The 26,758-nt window shown below is 49.0% G+C and overlaps 1 protein-coding gene across 8 annotated transcripts in view; it reads left to right on the top strand.

Annotated features, from left to right (window-relative positions):
* The window catches only part of D2HGDH (D-2-hydroxyglutarate dehydrogenase), a 1,118,641-nt gene that overhangs the window by 1,039,668 nt on the left and 52,215 nt on the right, over window positions 1–26,758 (top strand). For all 8 annotated transcript variants that reach the window (XM_078665666.1, XM_078665667.1, XM_078665671.1 and 5 more), the window contains one exon: window positions 7,433–7,598. In XM_078665666.1, coding sequence (XP_078521792.1) covers window positions 7,433–7,598 — 166 coding nt within the window. The remainder of the gene's footprint in view (window positions 1–7,432; window positions 7,599–26,758) is intronic.

Here is a 26,758-nt window from a genome sequence, read left to right as displayed (position 1 = left end):
TCGTGAGGATGAAGAACTGAGTCAGCATTGGTCGTAGTCTAAACGATGACTTGCAGATTATTTCAACACATGGTCAACTCTCAGAGCTATTTCACCAACACAAGGGTATATTCTAGCACAGCTAAAGTTCTGCACCCTCTCATAACACCTTAAAGCTGGGGGGGCGTGGCCGAACAGCCACGATGGCGGACGGCTCTTGCTAGAGCTCAGCGCCCGGCCGGACTTTACCCTGCCTAAGACAGCTGAACGGGACCTCACGGACTGCTGCGGGAGGGGCCCAAAGGCGGAATACTGCCGGGGGTGAAAGACACCTGAAACGGCGGCGGGCCGACATGCTGAACAGCACCCGGCCGGGGGTGCGGAGACCCGCGACGTGAGGCCTCAAAGCCAGGGACTCGAGTGCGGCGGGGACCCGACGAGGGCGCTCTCGGCCCGGTGCACTGCCCGGAGGAGAGCGCCGGATATCTCCGAGCGGAGGCGCGGACCCGGGGGCTCTGACAACTAGGGCCTGGGACCCTGTGAAGACCACGGCCGGCGACGACGCCTCTGAGGTATGGCGTAGGGGCGCGTGGAACTATACCCTGGGACCCGGAGCCGCAAGGGCGACCCAATATCGGAACGGGCCGCCATTTTGTAAGAACACATCGAGAAGCCCTGGGACAGCATGCTGAGGTGCACGGAGGGAGTGCCCTGGGGACCCCACGCAGCACTGTCCCCCTCCTAGACCTTCTGCAGTTGGCGGACTGGCTCCGCGGCGCGGCCTGTGGTGCGTGGGACGAGGACCGGGAGACAACAGACCGGGGATTCTGGGCTGGAGAACCGGGTGGCGGCTGGAACAGAGAGTTGCCCCCCGCGCGGCCACCAGCTTGTACCCCTGTTGATCGGCTGCCGGCGGAGACCCTTTGAGAAGACCCTGGGTGTGTGCTGAGGTGGCCGACCATTGCACTAGGAGCTGGGGAGACGTAGTGCCGGCTGGCACGCGGAACACTGGAGACATAGAGGCTGCAGTATAGGACCTGAGCGGCCGACACCAAACTGAGCAGTGAGGGACAGTCCCCCATAGTCACCCGCAGGATGGTCCGAAAAGGCCAGAGACATGTGGACGGCCTAGGCGACAAGGTGGGGACGGGCCCACAACCGGGTGCGGGAGCGGTTGGCGGCGACCCTGGATTGGAAGGCCGGCCGGGGCTGGGGACTCAACAACCTGACAAGCTGGACCTTATCCTTCAGGAGATCCGAGATTCCCGACAAGCACTGGAACATCAACTGGGAACTCTCACTAATAACCTTTCCCTCCTGAAAGCGGACCATGGGAAATTGGCGGACAAGGGCAAGGACCATGGGCTGGCAGTTGCGGACCTCACACCCAAGGTAGCTGAACACGACACGTCCATCCGGGACCTTCAGGGACAGATGTCCGCGATGATGGAACGGATCGAAGACGCGGATGGTCGTAATCGGAGGAATAATATAAGGGTCATAGGCCTGCCAGAAAAATGTGAGGAACCACGAGCTGAGGAGTACATAGAGCAATGGTTCAGAGAGCATGTGGCGTCGGACGGACTGTCCTCATACTTCTGCGTGGAACGAGCACACAGAATCCCGACGGGGCAGCCCCGGCCGGGGCGACCCCCTCGTCCCCTCATCGTCCGTATCCTCAACTACCGCGATAGAGACGTTCTATTGAGGAAAGCCCGAGAGCGATCTAACATCCAGTTCAAAAACCAGAGGGTGTCACTCTATCCGGACTATACGAACATGGTGCAGAAACAGAGAGCCTCCTATATGGAGGTGAAGAAGAAACTGAGAAGTGCACAATTAAAATATGCCTTATTATTCCCAGCCCGTCTGAAAGTCATCCACGGGAAGAAATCACATTTTTTCGAGAGCCCAGCAGACGCGGAGGAATGGCTTGAGGTGATGGGACTGGACGGCAGCCAGGAGGCATCCCAGGAAGACTTGGAGAGAGCACTGGACAGGAATACGGGGGGCAGCTGCCACTCCACGTCTGGACCTGGAAAGAGCCCCCCGGAACGTGGCCCATCACGGACGCATCAACGAGAGGAACGACGGGAGGCCATATCCCTTGCTGGCACCTTCAGGGAAGACCCGACAAAAATAAACACAGACTCCGAAGACACCACAGGACACTCAGACTCTGAAATAGCGTGGTACTCTTCCCGACGATCACCCCTAGAGCTGCGGACGACCTCATAGACAGCTAGCCTGTGGGGAGGTGCCCCGCACTGAACTCTTTGCAGCAATCTACATATGGTATCCTTTTGAAATATTAACCTTTGGCCCTGGGCACCGGTACCGGATTGAGCACTGGGGTGGGAGGAGGTGGCGGGAAGGTGATGAACAGACACAGCCTGGCCCTGGCACACCCTACGTCCACTGGAGTCGCCGCTGTGCTGGCTGCCCTGGGATGTGGATTATGGCTGCTATTGGGTGAGCTTCGGAACGCAGTGTGGTACTCTTCATGTAAATATCCCAAGTGCTACAGACGATTCCATAGACATCTAACCCGATGAGGGATGCCCCACACTGGCCTCCTCGTAGCAGCCCAGATATGTTGTTCTTTGATATAATAGCTTATGGACCCTGGGTACCGGTGTCAGCTGGGAATCGGGGTGGGATGGGTGGGGATGGCAAGAGGTGATGGATGGCCCCCCTGGGTCACCCCATGGTTCCTGGGAATAATACTGTACCGGATGCCATAGGGCGTAGATTGTGATGGATAATGGACGAATACACAAGTCCTGCATGTTATTACACTGTACTTCATTTTCAATATTGAGTGCCCGGCCGGGCTAGCGTTGAGCCGGCAGAGACCGGACTTAACAACACAATGCCCACGAGTGTGCTGGATCTACCCCCCCATAGCGAAGGCACAACTGTTTGGTTCTTAATGTTTCTGATGTTCATGTTAGGCTCGGCTATGTTTTCTGGCTGCGCCAAGTTTGTTTTAGAAATGTTAGAGGTAGTTTTAGGTGCACTCTCCATGGTTCAGCTCCCCGATGTCCTAGACAAACGACCGGCCCTGAGAATGGCTCTACCACCAGCAGACCATGGCTGAACAATCTGGCAGGTACAGGGCTATTACTTGGAATGTGAGAGGGTTGGGGGCGGTGCAGAAAAGACATAGGGTCCACTCCTACCTCCTTAGACAGCGAACACAAATCGCATTTTTACAGGAAACTTACCTTACGGCCTCCGAAGCGCAAAAACTGCGGAAGAAGTGGAGGGGGACAGTATATTCCACGTCATATTCAGCATTCTCCAGGGGGGCCACTGTCTGGGTACGCCACGGGACGCCATTCAATGCATTAGAGCAGAAAATAGATGAACAAGGCAGATATATCTTGATTAAAGGGGTCCTAGATGGCCAACTGATTGTCCTGGGCTGCATATACGCCCCGAACTATGATCAGGAATTATTCCTAAGAGCGATTGGGAGAGCTCTCTCCCCGTGGGCGGATATACCCTGGATGCTCGGAGGGGACTGGAATGCGGTGTTAGATCTGTCCCTGGATAGATCACATCCGCCCCTGCAGGCAGCCGGCGTCGCTAAACTCACTGAAACATTTGGAGCGTGGGCAGATGGCTGGAGACTTGATGACATATGGCGAATACTACATCCAACGCACAAAGAGTACTCTTTCTACTCCCCAGTGCATGATTTACACACACGAATCGACCGATTCCTCTGCACTCGGTCGCTGACCCCACTGATGAGTGCCCCAGAATACTTAGCCAAGACTTTCTCGGACCATAGGCCCCTAGCATGCACGCTCACTTGGGGTAGAGTCCCGACCCCGGTCCCTACATGGCGACTCGACCCCCAACACTTGGAGGATGACCCCTTTAAGGCGACCATCTCGGAGACCCTATCGCACTACTGGGAGGTTAATTGGGACACCGCCTCTTCCAACCTGGTAGTCTGGGACGCGATGAAAGTGGTGGTGCGAGGAGTGGTGATTGGGAAGTTGGTGGGCGCTAGACAGGAAACTCACCGGAAACTGTGTGAGGTGGAGAGTCCTCTGGCAGAGCTCGAGCGGGAGGCGGCTATGGACCCAGAGAAACAACGGGCCCTGCAGGAACAGAATATCACACACGCTGAGACACTGGAAACACTACGCATCGTAGACTACACAGCCTATTTACAACGACAACACACGTAGGCAGACCGCTCTGGGGCGTTGCTGGCCCGAGTGATCCGAGACAAGCCGGAAGCCCCAGTTATTACCCGAATTCGGGACCACAGAGGCGACCTAGTACACACCCAAGCTGATATTAACAGAGCATTCCATGAGCACTTACGGGCTTTGTATGCCCAAATTGCGACGGACGATCCCACACACGTCGCTGACTTTATGAGGAACCTCCCTTTTCCCCAATTGTCCGCGGCGGTACAGGAATCTATCAAGGGCCCTATTACCCAACAAGAGATAAGAGCTGCGATCGCCCACTTAAATAGAAACAAGACCCCGGGAATGGATGGTCTCCCGGTGGAGTTCTATTCAACCTATGCCAACATACTAGTACCGGTACTGGAACGGATATATAGAGAGGCCTTTGAGAGGGGACATCTGCCGCACACAACGATGCAAGCTATAGTCATCTCTATCCCTAAGCCAGACAGAGACAATCTGGAAATCTCGAATTACAGACCATTATCTATGCTGGCTACAGAATACAAAATATTAAGCAAGGCTCTCGCCCTACGCATCCAACCCCACATGACCACACTTATTCATTGTGACCAATTCGGCTTCCTGCCGGGGCGCAGTACTTCCCTCAATACGAGGCGCCTCCACGCTATCATGGCATCGTCACCGGCTGAGATGACGTGGGCGGGATGTTTAGCATTAGATCTTAGACAAGCATTCGACTCGCTCTCTTGGCTCTTCATGTTCGAAGCTCTGTCCCGATTTGGTTTTTTCCGGCCCCACTCCTGCAGTGGATCCGGCTGCTATACACTGACCCTACAGCCAGGGCGAGAACCGGGCGGTATGTATCAGCAGAGTATTTAGTCCACAGAGGCACCAGGCAGGGCTGGCCCCTGTCCCCGTTGCTGTTCGTACTGGTGTTGGAGCCACTAGCCATTGCGCTTCGCCAGCATGCTGGGGCTCTGGGAGTTCCAGTGGCGGGGATGTCCCACATCCTATCTGTGTATGCAGATGACATGTTATTATACCTCCGAGATTTGGAGGCTGACCATACGCCAATAAGTGACACCTTCCGCCGATTTGAGATGGCATCTGGACTGGCCATTAACCCAGATAAGTCGGTAGGATTTTACTTCCGGGAGGGACTCCGCCCGCCCTCACTCCGGTTCGGCGCTTACATACTCCTGGTAGCCCAAACCAGCTTTAAATACCTAGGAATTCGCATATACCGTAACGCAGAAGACCAACTAGATGGTAATATCTCTAGGGCCATTGCTGGCCTCTGGGGCAGTGTTGATTTTTGGACCTCGCTCCCATTGTCTGTCATGGGACGCATCGCAATAGCAAAGATGGTAATGCTACCGCGTCTGCTATATTATTTCGTGAATCTGCCCATATGTTTCCCTAAACGTACTTTTGACTCACTTAACTCTCTCTTGATCACTCTCATTTGGGGGACGGGCAGACGACGGATCAGCTTACGGAAACTGCAACTCAGTACCTCCCAGGGAGGACTGGGAGCCCCAGACTTCCAGAGCTACTTCTACGCTGGACAACTCCAATGGCTGTCTTATTGGCTGGCCGGGAGGAACTTACAAGAAATCGGATGGACGGCAAGCCAGCTTGCACAGGGCGACCTGCATGCCCTATTGCTACCTGGAAGTAGGATCCCGCGGGAATGCCATCCACTGCTCCGCACTGCCCTCCTGTGCTGGAGGAAAGCTTTGGCTTACACGTCTGACACTAAACCCTACGCGGATAACATCCCACTGTTGGGCATACCAACACCACAGGGACGACTAAACAAACGCGCCCTCAGGGACTGGACGGCGAATGGGGTTGAAGGCGTGGGCAGTTTTTTCGGAGACGGCCTACTGTTAGACTACCCCACCTTCGTGCAAGCGACGGGGACCTCTGACAGACACTACATGCTACATGCCACCATATCCCATTACATATCCCAGCGCACCAGCCCACAGCAGCATGAACTAGTATACCTGATACATTACATGGGGGATGGTGGTCACTTAGTAAGATGGTTATATACAGGTATCAGGACACAGGCTGCACTCTCCCTCGACGCACTGAGGGAATCCTGGTCGAGGGACACGGGGAGGAATTTACGGACACAACTTGGCGACTGGCCCTGGAACACCCAAAGAGAGTTTCCCGCAATGTGAGATTTAAATATATACAGGCCATGATTCTCCACAAGGCATATCTTACCCCGGCCCGAATCCACAAGATGTTCCCCACTGCCTCCCACCAGTGCCCACGATGCAGAGCGGAGGAGGCAGGTTTCCTCCACATGCTTTGGTCGTGCCCACGGCTCCGTGAGTACTGGACCGAGGTGTGCCAGACGCTACGGGAAGTGACCCAGATACAGGTGAGGGAGAGTGCGTTGTATTGCTTGGCGGGTGCTCGGCCTCGCCCTAAGTCTTTAAAACCCAGGCTGAGATTTGTAGATTTGGGCCTTCTTCTGGCAATTAGGAAAATCACGATGCAGTGCAAATCCCCGAGAGCGCCCCGGCCAGAGGCATGGCGTGTGGATGTTGTGAAGTGGGGCAGGGTGGAAAGGATGGCCCTCAGGAAGGAGGAAGAAGGTGGGAGGCATAAAACCCCGATAGCTGTGGACTGGGAGGTTATGTTATTGGAACTGGAGGGTATGGACCAACCCCCGACCCAAGACACCTGAATGCACTAAGGCCCCCAGAGAAGGGTACGGATTGTAATGGACCCAGGGTAGTACAGGAATGGTCAGAAGAACCGCAACTTCATATACCCGGGAGAAATTGGAACAGTGGGGAGTGACTATTAGACCTGGTAAGGGAGACAGAGCACCACGGTTGGCAGGGTGGGGGTGGGTTTAGTTGGGGAGTGAGAGGGTGGGTACACGTAACTTTTGTTGCGATCAGAGACATTTCCTACAACATGAACACTTGAGAGGGTACGATCTAGAGACTGACGCTAAGCTCTACAAACAGGATTGGGGAGAAAATGAAAAACATGATGTACTGTATAATTGCTGTTAACAGTGTGTAACAATATGATGATTGTACGTTCACGAATAAAGTTTGTTTAAAAAAAAACAAAAAAAACACCTTAAAGCTTCAAAACGCAGACCATCTGTTTGGTACGAATATGTGCTATTTCTGTGCCATATGTGCAATATAATGTCACTGTTTTTTATTCTTAATATATTTTGGAAATGTATTCCATTTTGACGTGCATTCTTCATGTATTCCAATCTTTCTTCCCAGGCTCTTTGGGCTCTAAGAGAGCACATCACAGAAGCACTTACACATGATGGCTATGTCTACAAGTATGATATATCGCTTCCTGTCCAGCAGCTCTATCAGTTAGTTGTGGACGTCCGGGCAAGGCTGGGAATGGGTGCAAAGAATGTGGTTGGCTACGGACACTTAGGTGAGTAGCACTAAGGGATCTTGCAAAACTTCTAAAGTTTCAAGTGGACGAAGGTGTTTGCAGAAGATTGGATGATCAGAATCTTGCCAGTCTGTTCAACTCATGATTTAATTCTTGTGAGATCTCCAAGGAGGCACCAAGGACCAATCAAATAGGTCTCACTGTCCTACTGTCTTACCCATTATATTTGTTTACAGGCCTACTCTCTTCCAATGCAATTTTCCTAGCCATGTCTTATGGTTGACTTTTTTCGTCAAGGTGCTGGCTGCTTCTCCCACTTGTAATAAAATACACTTCTTACTTTATAGAAAAGCAGCAACATATATGATCACTGCCTCTTGTGCAGCACTCTTCTTCATGTTTAATATTAAAGTCCAGCAGAGTGTGGGGTAGGTCCTCCGACATCTCACGGAGAAGACACGACACTGCACCTTTCAGTGTCATCACCTGCCGGAACACTTTGACGCGAGCCATTGACCCCAGTGGGGGTGACCGCATAGATTTACAGGTACCACACTTAAGGTGCTGTGTGTGGTATATCACTTTCATTACACTGGACCACCATTGACAGCGTAGATAGAACTTGTTTTTGGTCCTGATAATTTGCAGTCTATTTGACATATAGGCAAGAAACATGTTAACCTTGGAGCACGGTACCCTGTAACATTACAGCAGGGGTGCGCCACACTTAGTTTTAATCAGGATAGGGGCCACATTAAAATAGCTTTGACTGGACCTCTACCTCCTGTTTTAGCCTCACTTTCTCCACACCTACACTCACTAGGCCCCTCGCACACACTGCACCTAACGGCAAGGGATAAAATATCTCTGCTAAAGAGCCCCTTCTAGGGTGCCCGTCAGGTATTGCAGCGCCGACCTGACGAGGAGCAGACCCTATGATGAAGCATGACACCTAGCTGGCTGGGTGTATGAGGGTCCTAATTCCAAAAGACGGAATTCCCGTCCTCCATCTGGCTATTAAGTGAGCTCAGTTTCACTTCAGTAACCTGTTTGTCCTATCCTGTCAGGAACTTCCTACCCTTCTGTATTGATTAATATTAAAGTGTCTCACTTAAAATACACAAGCAGTGGATAGGGAAAGGCAGGTTTCATATCTTCGTTCAGCACTAGAAACTGTCTCATTTGCCTTGGATATTGGCTTAAGTTACGTACTCATGCATACAGAGCTTTCATGTTACTTACCTTTGTAATTTATTTTGCAAATTATTAAGAGATTGCTTTAATGCTAGAGTTACAGACAGTTTGATGCCACCCTCTCATTAAGCATGGGTAATAAATACATTTGAACAGGAGTCATGTAGCATCACCAACTATTTTTCAATCAGAATTCAGGGCATATTTGCACCAGTGCCAGAAAAAAAAGATAATAATTCCGGACAGATTTAAATTTGTTTCTGTGTTTTTAACATTTTATTTAGGTAGATCGCCCTGAGCGTGTGCCTGTTTCTCAAGGAATAGTTTATGTCGGTCCATAGAATACTGTACAAGCGGTCCATCAGGGTCAATCATTGCTCTTAGCTGACATGTCACAATGATTTTCTTGATTCTGATGGTATTTTATTGAGTCTAAGTGATAAGTTACAATCCGTAGCCTTATGGAGTCCTCTTGCAATATGCTGTTATGGATGGCATATATCTCTTAAAGAAAGTGAAGAGAAGTCAAGACGCAGGTAGGTAGACTTCTTTATTCGTTCTACCCCAGCTGTAACTGCCGTAACTCTAACCCCGCACCACCACCGTGCTCCCCCGAGTTCCACGCAGTGAACCATATCAACATTCCAACTCAACACACTCCCCTTTCTACAAACATAATGACAAAATATATACAATAAATTAAATTAACAAAAAAAACAAGGAAACTAAACAGTGGAAATATTCGTGTGGAACAATGGCAAGAAAAAACAATGATATAGACCAAGACATTTCATAATCGCAAATCTTTGTGGGATTTACCCTGGTCCTGACAGATGCCCTCAAAGGAAGAACCCCTACCTTGTCATTTGCTCTCAAATCAACACTAGCCCTAAGCTGAACAGATCTTGAAGATGTGCCATGACTCTGCCAGATACTCTTCTCGTACGACAGCAATTGGACTGAGTACCTTCAACCTTGGGCAGAGAGGAACCAACATGCACTCCCATTTTCCTCCCCACATACTCAGCTTTTAATCTGGGGACAACACAAATAAAACACTTGTTCCATGTCTTGCCATTTTCTAAAACAAAAACATGATCCCTCACCTCTTTCCCCCAAACAGGTGCAGAAAAACGTGACCAACCCTTTCGGACATAACCAGGTCTCTTAATTCTAACCCAGTTGCCAACCTGGATGGTAGAGACACGATGTTGTTCATTCATGGAATCATACTTCTCCTGAATAACAGACCTCACATCCGCTACCATAGGCATATTTGACGCCTCCACAGTCTTCCTTTCCATCCACTCCTTATTAAGCTTAGTCCCAGCAACTCTCCCTCTCTCCAAGGTGAAAGGAGACATTCCGGTGCTTATGTGTGGAGTAGCTCTCATGGCTCACAACATGTCATTCACTGCTTCTTTCCAATGTAACCCCTTGATGAATTCAAGCTGCAATTGATATTTGATGCAATGATTAACCCTCGACACAAGGCCATTGCTGCTGGCATGATAAAACGTGCTTTACACCAGAATCGGCAAGAAAACTATTTATTTCCCTGGATGTTAACTGGGTTCCATTGGCAGTTACCAGTTCTTCAGGAAATCCCTCCCTAGAGAAAACTTCCTTGAAAAACATGATGGTGTCCGAATTCATGCTATCCACAAATTTCACCTCAGGCCTCTTAGACATATAGTCCATCATGACCAGCGCATACTTGGGAGTACTACCACTAACACCAAAAGGACCAGCCACATCAAATTCCACCTTACTCCAAGAAGTATTCTTAACCACAATAGGATTAACAGGTGATTGGGAAGTCACTTGCAACTTGTCACTAAGGACACACATGCAACAAATCCTCACATAATGTTCAATTGCCCAATCAACTCAGAAATCCACCGTAATCCTTCTTGTCATGGCTCGAATCCCAGGATGACCTTCATGGGCCAAGACCAACACTTTCTCCCAAAGACACTCTGGGACAACCAACTGCCCACTCCTACACAGAATGCCCCCACAATAGATAATTCTTCCTCAACCCTCCTGAAAGGGACCAATGCTTCAAGGGTATCCTTACGAGTTGACCAACCTTCACCACACACTTCAGCACCTCTTGTTGGGTTCATTCTTTAGACGCTGCATCTAACCATTCTTGTTCAGATAACTCCCCTTTTAGGTGTTAAAATGTAAGAGTTTATAAGTGACACACACTGCCCTGAAAATCCTCTAGCTTTCCACTGGCTGGTATTTCGGGGACATTGTTGGTCTATTTAGCATTTATAATGAGTCTTGCAGCTGCATGTAGAACAACTGAGTAGGGTCAAGCTAGATTTTGTGAAGCCTGTGAGTAGAGCAATTTCATAGTCAAACATAGAGATAACTAAGAATTGAACTCGATTTTACAAGTCTTGTTCTGAAACCTGGTGTTTAAGATTACGAATCGTAAGCAGTTACCGTTCAGCATTTTTAGTAATGTTACAAGTGTGCCTTAGTAGAGATACTTAATGTTCAGAAACAAATATTGGTGTAAGCCCTAGATACTTTGAGTCTGCAATCCATTTGTGGGTGTGATTGTTGTTTGAAAAGATTGGTAGAAATGTTGTTTGAAAAGATTGGTAGAAATGTGGTTTTATCTGGATTTAATTCTTGGAAGTTTTTGCAAGCTATATTTGAGTTACTTAATGTTGCATAACACTTTAAGAACACTCTCTAAACTGTTGTTCTTTTGGTCAGCTGTCCTAGCATATATCTGGTCGTCATGTATCCCCTTTGACTTCCTTAAACAAAATGTATATACATTTTTGGAAGACAGTAGCTGCGGATTCCAGTCCAGATGTCATCCGTTAAGTACTTAATACGCCAAAGGTTGTGTCAAATGTGGTTAACTCCTTAGAGTCTGGTACTAGTGCTTCCTGTAGGTATGCTGCTTTTAGATCTATTGGTGTGATTGATTTGGCATCCCCCCAAGAAGGCGGACATTTCCTGTAATTTAAGGCAGCAGATGATGCTTAACAATGTTCTTGTTGAGAAAGTGCAAATTGCACACATTTTGCTGTGCCTACTCATTCTTTTTGCAGTCATCACAGCCAAAAATCCCATTCCACTGCATTAACAATCTCAGTAATCTTTTGGTAACACATGCCGTCCAGTACCCTCTCATCTCACTCCTGATGCTTAGTGACACACTCCTCACTTCATGTGCGACAGGACTAGCCTTTTTATTCAGGGCAATATTGTGTTCAGATTTTTCACACATCAATTTAATTCTCAGGTATTTCACTGAAACTGCCTAAAATCTCACTCTCACTCAAATCAATTAGCTTCACCAACACCACTGTCTATGTTTATGTGGCTTTAATATAAAGCCTATACTTCTTTGATCAATTCTCCCCATGATGGAGGAGCTACGCGATGACCTAAGATGGCCGCGTAGTTTTTCAGCTCCGCCGAGTCCGTCCGCCGGCCCAACTATCCTAGATAATATCCTGCCCGCCGAGCCCCGAATATTGAACCGGAGGTCACGCGGAATAAGTACGGCTGACTCCGGGGTCTGGGGACCACCGTATACCGTAGCTGTGCCCGTCTCGGTTCTGGGCTTGCAGAGGAGTAAAGCCGGGGACCAGGGTGATCGCGTCGCCCGCGCCCCAGTTGAACAACAGCGGCGGCCCAATCCGGAAGTTGCCAGTTGGGTCTGCTGAGGACGCCGATTTCCGGGGTGCCGCGGCGGCGCGGAGAAGCAGCTCTATCGTGGGGGGATTCCGGCCCCCTCCCTCCTCGACTTGCGGGTCGCCTCGCGCCGGCCGGGACCACCGGACTACAGCCTGAACTCAGCTGGGGGGTGAGTGTGGGTCGGGGCTCCGGTGCGTGCCCCCCCCCCTTTTTTCACAAGACTTCCAAGGCTGGTGACGTCACGGCCCCAGGGAAAGGAGCAGATAAACACCTGTTGACACATGGGCCCAAATGAGCTCTCTTCTGGGTCAATTTACTGGAAGTACAGGAGCGCAGGTGTTGTCATCTGAAGATTTTTTCCACAGCAGCCCTCAAGCCTGGCTCAAGAAGGATCAGTTCCTGAGAGCTGCTCCAGTGACAAGAGGCATGGGAGCTCATCTAATGAGAGGGATGGGTTGGAGGGAAGGAGAGGGACTAGGCAGAAACAAAGAGGGAACTGTGGAGCTCATTTTGGTTGATTGACATCACCACTGCAACGAATGAACGTGCATTTGCCCAGAAGAGACTTGCAGGAAATCCATATGACCTAGAGGCGTTGTGCTTGCTGACTCGGGCCCAGGAACAGATTTTCCCCGAGTTCTCCGTGGAATACTGGTGTTGCTGGCGGGGGGAGTCGGTGGGATCTCCTGCTGTGGGCTCTGGCGTGCTCCCGGATCGGGGGGACATGATGTCATGGGAGCTATAGATGGCGTCAAAACCTCCCTGGGGCAGCTAATGGTGACTCTGGATGCCAAATTGGATACAGTGTCTATGGAAGTAAACCTCATGCGAGAGGACCTTACTAAAGTGAACGAGAAGGTCAAGTCGCTGGATATCATGACGTCCAGCCTGGTGGATGATGTGGCTCAGCTTCAGCAGTACGTGCGTGAACTGACGGAATGCAAGCTGGATGACTATGAAAGTAGGGCCCGGCAAAACAACGTCCATATCCTGGGAGTACCGGAGAGGTCGGAGGGACTCACCCCTGACTTATTTGTGGTGGACCTTATCCTTAAACGACTCCAGCCTAAAGGCCTCAGTAAACTATTCACCGTTGAGCGCGCACATAGAGTTCCCGGGGGGGGAAACCGAGGCCCGGGCCCCACCCCGCCCTATGATCGCCAGAGTCTTAAATTTTAGGGACAGAGACATCATCCTGCAAACTGCAAGAGTTGGAGGCCCCATTCAGTTTGAGAACGCCACCCTTTCCTTTTTCCCATATTTTACACAGGCAGTACAGAAACAGCGACAGAACTTTCTGGCAGTAAAGAAGAAATTGAGAGACAGGGGTTTGAAATAAGCTATGATGTTTCCCGCACGATTGAGGGTGGAGGTACGTGGAAAGGTCTGGTTCTTTGACAATCCGGATGTGGTGGCTGATTGGCTTGACACTCTCCCTCGCGACGGAGCGGAGTCGCCGGGTCGGTCTCAGGAGAAGGCGGCATTGGAACGTGAATGAGGCTGCCTCTAATCCCTTCAGTGTAGTTTGAAACTTGTGATGTACTGGGGAGTGTGGGATTTTGAGCTGCTGCGTGGCCTTCTGGCAATTTGGTGTAGAGGTAGTCGGGGGCTCGGGGGGGAGGTTGGATGTGACTGGGGTTCGCGGCGGGGGTGGTGAAGCGGAATCCTCTTCCAGTTTTTCTTTCTTTGAAGTGTTAGGGGCGACAGGCACTCTGCAGTTGTCAGCGGGCAGTTTTGAGTCCAATGGGCAGGGCAGCAGGGTGGGGGAAATTTGGTGGGGAATGTTTGTTCTTTATGTTTATAGGTTTGTAGATTTCATCAGCACTGTGTATTGGTTCAATAGACGACATGTAGGGGTAAGCAGGCAGTACCGGGTGGATGATGGGGGTAGTGAAATAAAAGTATTGAGTTGGAATGTTAACGGGTTGGGAGATAAAATCAAACGGAGTGTTGTTCTTCAGTTTCTCAAAAGGCAGGCGCTAGACGTGGTTCTGCTTCAAGAAACTCATCTAATTGGTAACTCTTGTAACGCATTACATAGAATGGGATATAAGTTAATCGCTCATTCAGGGTTTACTTCGGGGTCCAGAGGCATGGGGGGGCTGGTTCGTAAGACATTCCTTCTGGCAGTTACCTCCACATAGGAAGACGGGAGGGGCAGATATATTGGAGTCACAGGCACATGGGAGGGTCACCACATAACCTTCCTCTCCATTTATGTCCCTCCTGGACTACAGGACATGACTTTTGCGGATTTGGGAACGGTCTTCCTCTCGCTCCCTGAGGGTTTTTTACTCTTGGGAGGAGACTTTAATGCAGTCCCCTCTGGGATAATGGACAGGCATCCCCCACGAGAAATGGGGCGGGCGACGCAATGGCTTCCTGACTTTATAGAAGGAAAGGGCCTGGTTGACTGCTGGAGACTGTTCCAACCTGATCGGAAGCAATTTACGTTCCATTCCGGGGCACACAACAGTTTATCGCGACTGGACTACTGTTTGGTCCCGGCTGCACAGGCTTCATACGTAACAAGGGTCGCTCATTTGGCTAGAGGCATTTCGGACCACTCTCCACTGTGGATTCATGTAGTTATACACCGTGGCTCGGCAGGGAGGGTGGCCCCGATAAACCCATGGTATCTACGCAATCCCAAAATTAGAAAAGACCATATTGCCAGGTTGAAAGAATATTTTATAACAAATGTGGGTTCTGTCTGCTCTTCGGGGTCGAAGAGGGAGAGGTAGAGAGAGGTGACGGCGTTAGAAACTGAAATCGAGGGATTGGAGAGGGACTTGGAACGGGAGGTGACGCAATGTAGGCTTCACCAGTTGCTACCGAAACAGCATGCCACCATGACTACAAGGAGATGGTCACGGAAAGGGCCAAAGTTCTTGGTAGGGAGCAGCAGGGTAGGCTTTACGATTTGGGAGATAAGGCAGGAAAACTTATCGCATGGTTAGATAAGAAAGAGTGGGCTTGCCGACTGGTCCCTGAGCTTCTAACAGAGGATGGGGAGAGACTCACAGACCCGCTAGATATCGTAGATAATTTTGCTAAACGTTTCCAGACGGTGTACACTTCGGTTTCTTCTCGCCCAGAGGCTGACTCTCATCTCTTGCTTCGGGACATACAACTTCCGTGTCTCTCCCTTGAAGATACAAATTTCATGGATAGTGAGCTTACGGCTGATGAGATTGCCCTTGCTATCCGTTCCTTGAACTCCACCAAGGCATCAGATCCCAATGGACTCCCTATAGAACTTTACAAGCTTAAGGCGGATCGCCTTGCTCCTTACCTGAAGGATATGTTCCTGGAGTCCAGAGATAGGGGGATTCTTCCCAGAGACCAAAGGGTCGCATCGATAATCGTCATACACAATGAAGGCAAGATTAAAACAGACTGTGCCTTGTACAGACCTATCTCTTTGCTCAATGCTGAGTCCAAAATTCTGGCCAAATTATTGGCAAACAGACTGATCAAGGTCATCACTGATCTAGTACACCCAGACCAGTCGGGTTTTATGCCCCATAGAAATACGGCTTTAAACTTACGCAGACTACACAGAGTTTTGGCTAGGGCTCAGACATTGCAGGAACCGTCTATAATTGCGTCACTTGACGCAACAATGGCATTTGGCACGATTGAATGGTCTTATTTATGGCTGGTATTGGCTAAGTTTGGGTTTGGGCCCGGGTTTATTGGCTGGATACGTCTGCTGTACTCGGAGCTGCTTGCTCAAGTGGTGGTAAACAACAGAGTCTCTTCTTCCTTTTTGTTGGGATGGGGTACCCGACAGGGTTGCCGGCTATTCCCCCTTCTCTTCTCTCTGGCTATAGAGCCCCTTGTCGCTTGGATACGTTGGGAGCCGTCCATCAGGGGTCTGCGATGGTCCCCTGATTGGGAGGACCGCATATCTCTATATGCGGATGACATTTTGCTTTATCTGGCCTCTCCCCGTAAATCTCTTATTGTGGTTTTGGATGTTCTGGCCTCCTTTGGGAGAAAATCAGGACTTTCGATTAACTGGAAGAAATCCATTTTGTTCGTATTGAAGGGTGACCCCCCAGTACCACCTAGCGACTGTCCTATACAGTGTAGCATTGAGGGGTTTAAATATCTGGGGATTTTTGTGTCCCTAGAACCTTCGGTCAGGTACTCTCGAAATCTTCTTCCCCCTCTTCATCGGCTTAGGAGTGATGTCTCTAGGTGGAAGAAGCTTCCTCTTTCATTATTAGGCAGAGCAGCCCTTTTTAAAATTATGGCTCTCCCACGTTTTCTTTATGCTCTGCAAAATACCTTGGAGGTAGTACCATCTAGTTATTTCCGTGAAATTGAGGGCCTACAGCGGAGTCTGTTGTGGGAGGGCAGACCTCGAATTGCGCTACACAAACTTACTTTTTCTTGGTATGACGGAGGTATCTCCCTCCGGGATATCAAAAGATATTATTGGGCGGCCCATCTGGCGGCAATTAACCACTGCACTTATTGAAGGGTTGATGACCCTGGCTATGCCATGGATAAATGGCTTCTTCCTGGCAATAATTATAACAGAGCCCTATACTCTCGACCTAACAAGGTGACATTAACAGGTCCCACTAAACACTCAGTGCATGTTTGGCATGTGGCCACGGACTCCTTGGGTTGAGGAAACAGATTGACTGTGGCTGCCCCGCTGTGGGACTCCGAACAGCTGGGCAAGCTGTGGAAGACGAAAGGCTTCGATAAGTGGGAACTCATTGGCATTTCCAGGGTCAGAGATGTTTGGGAGAAGGGGAAGATTAAATCATTTGAAGAAATGCAGATGGAATATAAACTCGCACACTCTGAGTTTTTTCGATATGGGCAGGTTCGGCATTCCCTCCTTTCATTACTGCCCGGCGAGACGGAACCATCAGAAGCTTCCCCGTTGGAAGATAGAGTATTAGACGGACACCTTCCTGACAAAACGATTTCTCTTATATTTAAAAAACGGATTAATCATAGGACTGACTCTCTTGAGGCGCTGAGAGTCAAGTGGACGCAAGACAGTATATAGCTGGATGATGAAGACTGTCAGACTTTCGTTTCCTCTTCTATGGAGGTTGCGATCCCAGCACGCCTTCGACTGGTTCAACTCAAGACTCTACATAGGGTATACCTTACAGGACCTAGATTGGTACATATGGGGCTTTCAGACTCGGGGAGGTGCAAGAGGCAATGTGGTCTAGTTGGTACCTTTATGCATATTATATGGGAGTATGAGTATGTCACCGCTTACTGGCGCAGCATACATAACACCATACATAGAGTTCTCGGAGTTTCCCTGTCTCCAGAGGCAAGGAGATGCATACTTAACATATGGGAACCGACTGACTTAAACACTTCACAGACACAATGGGTCACTCTAGGTTATATGATCGCCAAGCGGAATATCGCCCAGCTGTGTGGAGCGGAGCAGCCCCCCTCCTTGGAAGGATGGGAAAACAATTTAGACTGGTGTATGTTCAGGGAGAAAACTACGTACCTTGCGAGGGGACGCCCTCGGAAATGGTCTTTGATCTGGGGACCTTGGAACAGTTACAGAGGAGAAATATGCACACCACCCATGAATGCGCTGACTCCGATGATTCCCCCTCTCCGTTAAGTTCTGATATGTTTTTGAGTTGTGTTATCCTGTGACCCCAAGACGTATACTCGGCTGCGGTATTTGACCCTCTGTAATGTACATTTCCTGCTGATTTTTGTTTCAATAAAAAGAAATATATAAAAAAACAATTCTCCCCATGATATCCTTCTGTTTTCTGTCATGTACAGTCTGATAAATATGTGTATTTTTTAAATTTCAAGCTATCTTCAAAGTAGCCTCTCATTTTAATTGTATGCTTAGCAAAAGCCTTCACTTTAATAACTGAAGGATTTAGATATGCACTCCCTCACAATTTCTTAAAAGTACAATCTGACGAAATGATTAAAGTTGAACCCGAATTGGCCATGAGTATTAAATACATAGTAACATAGATTTGAAGGGGTACAGAGGAAAGCAATCAGGCACACATATGTTCTGTGTGTAGTTTAAACATGCTACAATTATCACTTGTGAGACAAATGTATGTCAACTCCACTCTCCAAAAACAATCCTAAGAACATATCCATGAGCTGTAGAATTTGTTATAGTGATAATTTAATTAAAGAAGAGTAGGAGAACTGTGTCAAAGCACTTCTGATTGTTTTTGAGAGTGAAGTTGACTTTCATTTGTGACAGCCCCTTCAGGTTACCACACTGCACAGGGTGACTGCCCTCTTGTCCATACAACGGTGTTCCAAGGCAAACACCCATAATCTCCGTGGCCCTCACCTGACATACAGGGGTCAAGTGCCATGCACTTAAGGGAGAGCCCTGTTCAGGTCCTAACACTGCACAGGGCGACGTCCCTATCTTCCTCACAGCGCTGCATGAGGGTGACAGTCCTTTAAATTCACCGCAGCCCCATTATACAGTGTTGCAAACAATGCACACTTTTTGACAAACTGATTGGTATGGTTGTACTAACAGACCAGAATCTCACACCCAGCTCCAGTATCCAGGTGGCAGGATCCTCTCTGGACCTTGCTTCCTCCGGCCAGTCTCCTTCTCTTCGAAGGGTCTTCTATTCTCGGGTTAGGCAGAAGTTGATGCCCCAGGCTCCAGGGTGATCAGTCTTGATTATCCCTGGTAATACCTCCTCACCCAGTAGGCAAACTGGCAGACTCCCAGTCCCCCAGTCCTTGTCACAACAGGCAAACTTCGTGCCGAGCATCTCCGTGCTGATGTACAACTTTAGTTTGACGATCTTGGGAGACTCAAGCTCCCCTTTTATAATCGGTTTCCAGACATACATGTAATTTAGTGTCTGCTGAGTCTTTGAAGTTTGTGTTATGGGGGTTGCCTACTCTGAAATGCCCACTCCTCTGTCTTATCCTTCCTGCGGAGAGCAGTCTATTAAAGGAGAAGTATCTCCAGACTTGATAGCCCCAAAACCCAGGCCATGGGAGTGACTAGAGTACCACACCTAGATGTTTGCCTCACTGATGTTTATCAAAAGGTTACAAAGACTCCCAGCACTACTCTTTATGGTGTAATTATGAACCCTATCTCCTTCATAAGATGTGTCCAGGCCCCTTTGACCATTACCTCTTTCAGAATCAAAGAGCCCTTTTGATGTGTACTGAAAAACTTTCTTCCTCAATTGTGTGTGTGTCCCACCCAGCTCTTCTGAATATGCTGCAATCCAGAAATCTTTCTGAGAGGCTCCTCCACCTTCACATGCTCCCAAAATGGAACCCAGAACTTCCATGTAGTATGCCCTTCACAAGCATATATATATCCCTGCGTACAAACACACATGCGTAGGCTCCCATGTATGGTACCGCGTCACAGACACGAATACATCCCAGGGCGTAAAAGCAGACATGTGCTTTCTTCTGTGTATTGCACCTTTCACAGGTACACATACATTCCAGCGCATGTACACAGACAAGCTGAATTCCCAGTATTGTGCCATTCACAGGTACACATATGCCCCAGTGCACAGACACGGGTGCACTGTGTGGTGCTACATCTGTCCTAATTTAGGCTAAGTGTGAGTAAAGCACAATGCAGCAGAACATAACGCGAGTGGGCCAGTAGGACCCATTTCAGAGACACAGGTAATAAGGCCTGGTCACTCTACTGATCATTAGGGCTTAAAAAACTATATGCAGTAGCCTTCCACTAGATGAGGGTAGCGTATTTGGCACCCCTCCCGGTCTAAGCAAGAATGCAATCTATGAACAGTCGTAGGTCATGGCCTACATGCAGGATTTATGTTCACCCATGACCAAAAATCAGCACCAGGAATCCAGAAATCACTGTAGCTGGGGCACTCGGGGCAGCTTTAGGTGTACATTACCAGCTGAGGTACTTTTCTGTCCAAACACCAATAAATACAGGAACCCATACACAATGGGCCAGATGTACGACTATTTTTAGCATTCGCAAAAGAAGAATTGGACCATTTGTGACAGCTAAAACAGCTTCTGGCATATACTAGTGGTATTTTGCGAGTTGGTAATCTATTACCGATTCGCAAAATAGGGTTTGTGAGTTGCTGTTAGGAAAGGGTGTTGCAAGGGCATCCCTTCCTGATAGCGAGTCGCAGGGTCATGTCCCCTTTGTGAATGTGGGCGCCAACATTTTTTAAGAGCAGGCAGTGGGCCCTTAACCTTTTTATTTTTATTTTTTAAATGTATCCTGGTTTCCTTTAAGGAAAATGGGATGTATTTAAAAAAACAAAATTGCTTCAGTTAGAAAGCAGTCACATGCGTACAAGCATTCATCCGCCGGCTCCCATGTATGGTACCAGGTCACAGACACGCATACATCCCAGGGTGTAAAAGCAGACACGCGCTTTCTTCTATGTATTGCACCTCTCACAGGTACACAAACATTCCACTGTATGTACACAGACAAGCTGACTTCCCAATATTGTGCAATTCACAGGTACACATATGTCCCAGTGCGCAGACATGGGTGCGATGTGCGGAGCTACATCCGTCCTAATTTAGGCAGCGGTCCCACAAACTTTGCATTTCACTTTTTTTTAAGTGCATCCTGTTTTCCTTTAAGGAAAATGGGATGCATTTAAAAAACTAAATTGCTTTAGTTAAAAGCAGTCGCAAACATGGTGGTCTGCTGCCCTAGGAGGCCAACATCCCTGTGAGTGCAGGCCATTCCCAATGGGTCGCAAATTGCGACCTGCTTTATGAATATTGATGAGGCAGGTCATTTACAACCCCATTGAGAATCGCTAAATGTATCTGAGAAACATGAGTGAATGTCATTTTTCGAGTCTCTAATTATGAGTCACAAAAAATATAAATTAGGGACTCGCAAAATGAAATGGTTGTACATCTGGCCCTATTTGTCTGTACAGGCTTAAGAATATCAAAAGGAAGGCCCATTCTTAAAGAATGTCTCAAAGGTACTCCTCACAAGTCTATGACCTTGCATGAATGCAGAATTACGACCTTCAGGCATTCACAAACATTTACAGGAAATGTGCAACAATCCGATTTCCAGACATACTTCAAGCAAAATATTGTGAATCCAGGGTTTGCATGAGCAAATATGTCTGTTGGTGTGCTTTTGCGAAAATCTGCCAAATCTTTGTTTCTTTTTCTCCATGATGAAACTTTTTCTTCCTATGGTAAATCCCCTTCCCTTACATATCCACTTTTCTAAGGAGCTTTCTCTTCCCACCCTCAAAGAAGATTGAACCCTGCCCTTGTTGGGAGTAGATTTCCCACCTTTTCCAGGATCAAACAGGATTGGATGACCCTGTGTGAATGTCCATAAACATGCCTTAGAGTGTGCACATCTCACAGGGCATCCCAGGCTTGGAACAACAACTTCCTAGCTGCCACTTCCACTCCTGTAAGTAGATTTACTCAAATGACAATCTTCAAGTGAGTAAATTATTTTACGAGTGCAAAACCCGCTTTTGTGTATTTAAGCCAAATATACAAGTGTAAAAAGCTTTGAGACTTAAGGACATATACGATTTTGACTCTAAGAAGACCTTGCAGAGTTCACTTAGTTGTAAAGTGTAAATATCATCAAGTTATTAATATAGCCCCTCGTATATTCTCATATTTATGGCAACAAGAGACGGATTAGTGAGAAGTGATTTCCAAAAAATTACACAGTGTGTTCAGGTGGATGTATCAGACTGTCAGTGGTTCCATTAACCCTCAGTTGACAACTCTGGCACAACTATGATCCGGGTTTGTTTACAGTAACAATTTTTAACATCAACTTAATGTTCTACATTAAATAGGCTTTAGCAAATCAGAAGATACTTCCTGGGAAACGTAAGTCAGAAAGAGTAGTGGAGTATTTAGATCAGTGATTAATCAATAACTCCACTTTCATAAAGCGCTGGCATGTCGAGAGCTTTACCATGATCAGAAAGCTTGCCTAAATACAGCCCATACATAACTAGACCTTCTGCAAACACAGTGCTTGTAAATTTTCAAAGATTTGACACTAATAGAGCCCTGATATATTCAGATTCCAGTATAATCAGATAGTTGTCATAATCACACCTTGCTAGAATTCAAAACTCTGACATTATAAGAGTCATGGAAAAATCAAATAATATATTGCCAAAGCTCTGATATAATACGAAAACTGCGATAATGTGTTACTTCACTTCATGACTGACGCCAAATTACACAGGTGGATATTTTTACAGGACTTAACTTTCTGAAGCAAGTAGATACTCTTTATAGAATGTCACATCCCTGAGCATTCCTCCATTCTTGACCAAGCTCTAATATTTTATACAATCTGGTTGTCTGGCATATTTCCCTCTACCATGTTATTGTGCCCATCTGTGTCTTGCTCTAATTCCACCACTGTTTTTATTTTCTCGTGCCTGCCTGTTCCTTTCGCAGCTGCTGCCCCTACGGCACCTTATTCCCCTCCCTCCCCCGAAATTCCCCTGTTCCCGCCTCCCAACCTCTCCTCCCTCCCACCTCCCCTACTTAATGGCGGCCGCTGCGCGGTTGCGTAGTGGACGCTCGCAGCGGGCTCGCCGCTGGCGTGCCATAGGCTCGCCAAAGGCAAGCCCGTCCGTGACCCGACTGCGGCCAGCGCCAGGAACCCTGGACCTCCCACTACCCATCGCTATGACACCACCACCAACCTCGTACTCAACCCTGGAAGACTTAGAGAATGCCAACAGGCCTCGCCGAACATGACCCACGGCCAGTTCTCCTGCCTCCACTGTCACCAGACACTCACCGCCACCCCGGCCTCCAACACCGCCGATGCCAGCACCGGCGACACCCTAAAATGCATCCTCCTCAACGTACGCTCCGTACACAAACACTCCATGGAAATCTGGAACCTACTCGACTCTCTCTCGCCCGACATCGCCTTCTTCACAGAGACCTGGACCAACACATCCTCTGCCACGACATCAGCACCGCCATCACAGACGGATACAAGATCCAGAGGAAAGACCGCCCCAACCACCCAGGAGGGGGCCACCACCTCCAGCGAAACATTCCCCTCCGCTTAACACCTGCACTTCCAGATCCAGACCACCCCAAAGCCACACTCCGAGGAACCCTCATCAACAGACTCCCCCGGCCCCCGAACACCCTTCGCCACCACCATCACGACTTCATCGCACCTCACTCCATCGCCTCAAAAAACTACATACTCATTGGAGACCTGAACTTCCACCTCGACAACCCCAGTGAACCCAACTCCACTATCCTTCGTGACAACCTCGCCAGCATCGGACTTAAACAACTCGCCAACACACCAACCCACAGAGCAGGACACACCCTTAACCCCATCTTCGCGGCAAGAAACGGCGTCCAATTCAGCCACACAACGCAGCCGCCATGGACTGACCACCACTGCGTACACTTCGCCATCAACAAATCCAAGGCACCCAAACCAGCCCCACGCCCCCCACGAAGGAACTGGAGCAAGGTTACCGACGAGCAACTTAACTCCACCCTCACCCGAGACAGCCACACCTGGGCACCCGACGCAAACGACGCAGCCAGAGAACTCCGCACCTGGATCTCCGACTGCACAGACGAGCTCGCCCGCTGCGCAACCCCAACAGACAACGCCCCAGGAAAGCTGCCTGGGTCATCACTGCTCTCCAAGAAGCCAGACGCACCTGAAGACGCCTGGAGAAGAACTGGAGAAACACCAAGATAACCGAAAACCACACCACCTACAAGGAAGCCATGATGGACTACCACAACCAGATCAGAGCCACCAAGAGGAACTTCATCCACAATAAAATCCTGGTCAACTCCAAGGAACTTTTCAGTGTCATTTAGGTTTTCACCAACCCATGCAGCGAAGCCACAGACATCACCCCATCGCAAGACCTCTGTGACAAGCTTGGAACCTATTTTCACCCCAAGACAAAAACCTCTACGACAACTTCATCGACCATCCACCAGGCACCACAGACGGCCCCCCGCCCCCCAGACACACCAGCTAGCCCACCATCTCCAACTGGATACCGATCACGGCCGAAAACACCGCCTCGACCATGAAAAGCATCCAATCAGGGGGCCCCCACCGACCCCTGCCCCCTTCACATCTACCACAGAGCTGCGGCCACCATCGCACCCGAACTGCAAAGCACCATCAACACCACCTTCAAAATAGGCACCTTTCCAGACAACTGAAAGCGCGCAAAAGTCAGACCTCTGCTCAAGAAGCCCACAGCTGACCCCACCGACCTCAAGAACTATCGGCCCATCTCGTTCCTCCCCTTCGCAGCCAAAGTTGCAGAGAAAACAGTCAACAGGAAACTGACACGATTCATTGAAGAGAACGCCGTCCTCGACCCGTCCCAATCTGGATTCCGAAGCAACCACAGCACAGAGACTGCCCTCCTCGCCACCACAGACAACATCTGCACCCTCCTGGACCAAGGTCACTCTGCAGCCCTCATCCTACTCGACCTATCAGCGGCCTTCGAAACCGTCTCCCACCACACACTAGTAACCAGACTACATGACGCAGGCATACAAGGAACAGCCCTGGACAGGATCCAATCATTCCTCACCGGAAGAAGCCAAAGGATCAGACTACCACCCTTCCTCTCCGACCCCATGAAAATCACCTGGGAAGTCCCACAGGGTTCATCCCTGAGCCCCACCCTCTTCAACATTTACATGGCCCCCCTCGCAGCCATCGTCCGACAACACGGCCTCAACATCGTATCCTACGCCTACGACACCCAGGTCATCCTCTCCCTCACCAAAGACCCCTCCACAGCCAAACTCAACTTCCAGGAAGGAATAAAAGACGTTGCAGTCTGGATGGCCAACAGCTGCCTGAAGCTCAACGCTGAGAAGACAGAAGTCCTCGTCCTCGGTACCACCCCTTCTGCATGGGACAGCACCTGGTGGCCGACCAATCTCGAACGCCCACCTACCCCCTCAGACCACGCCAAGGACCTCGGCATCGTACTCGACTCATCACTCACCATGAACCGACAGGTCAAGGCCGTCACCTCCTGCTGCTTCAACACCCTCCGCATCCTCCGCAAGACCTTCAAGTGGATCCCCCCTGAGTCAAGGAAGACAGTCACCCACGCACTCATTACCAGCAGACTGGACTATGGAAACGCACTCTACGCCGGCATCAAGTCCCTACTCTGCAAACTCCAGACAATACAGAACACTGCCGCCAGACTCGTCCTCGGCATCCCCCGACACAAACACATCAGTCAACACCTACGAAGTCTCCACTGGCTCCCCGTGGAGAAAAGAGTCACTTTCAAAATCCTCACTCACGCCTACAAATGCCTACACAACAAAGGACCCAAATACCTCAACAATGAATCAACTTCCATGTACCCAAAAGAAACATCAGATCTTCCAACCTCGCACTGGCCGAAACCCCGCGCATCCACAGAGCAAGAGCAGGTGGCAGATCCTTCTCTCACTTTGCAGCCAAGACCTGGAACGAGCTACCACCAGACATCAGATGCGCCCCTTCCCTGAACACCTTCAGGAAGACCCTCAAGACCAGGCTCTTCGGCTAAACAGATCTCCGGACCCCCCCTCCCCCTTCTGTGCCTTGAGACCCTCATGGGTGAGTAGCGTGCTTACAATTCCCTGATTGATTGATTGACCATCAAGTACCAGTGCTCAAATCCTCAACAGCTGTTCCACCTCCAGTTCTCAGTCCCAATTTAGATCACTGCTATGCATGTACACCAGCTACCTAGGACACTCATTCCAGTCTTGCCTAGGGTGCCATTGCATTAGACAGACCCTGACAAATAGGAGAGCTCTCAGCCCCCACCACAAATCCTTCTCAGGAGCTGGAGTTCAGTTGATAATTGGTGCTGGCATGCTCCGGTCCGCATGACTGAGAGCGCTAGCAATAGAAGACTGGAGTCTTCGAGCCTGGATTGCAGATGGGCTGAGTAGATGAGTAGGATATTCTTCCAGGGATCTGCTCATATTGATGCCCCTTGATGCTGTTAGTACTGTTATGGTATTAGATACAGATTCCTGAAAATTTCATGCATTTGTTTTTACATATTTTGATTGCGCTCACTTTGTTCCCATAAGTTACTATAGTAATAATTTTGAGATTCGAATTTCACCTCATTTAGCTCATCTGGATGTTGTTTTAGAATATTTGTTATACAACAGTTGTAAAATATCCACTGTTAACTCACCCATGTGTGATCACTGGCAATTTTTATGCTAAAATGGAGTTTAATCCATTTGATATATATTTAGTGAAAGAAGATATCAGAGGAAAAGTGTTTTTTTTT

Source organism: Lissotriton helveticus, chromosome 11 (genome assembly GCF_964261635.1).
Source record: "Lissotriton helveticus chromosome 11, aLisHel1.1, whole genome shotgun sequence".
NCBI classification, from domain to species: Eukaryota; Metazoa; Chordata; class Amphibia; order Caudata; family Salamandridae; genus Lissotriton; species Lissotriton helveticus.
The sequence above is the reverse complement of the archived record's forward strand: the minus strand, read 5'-3'. Positions and strand labels throughout refer to the sequence as shown.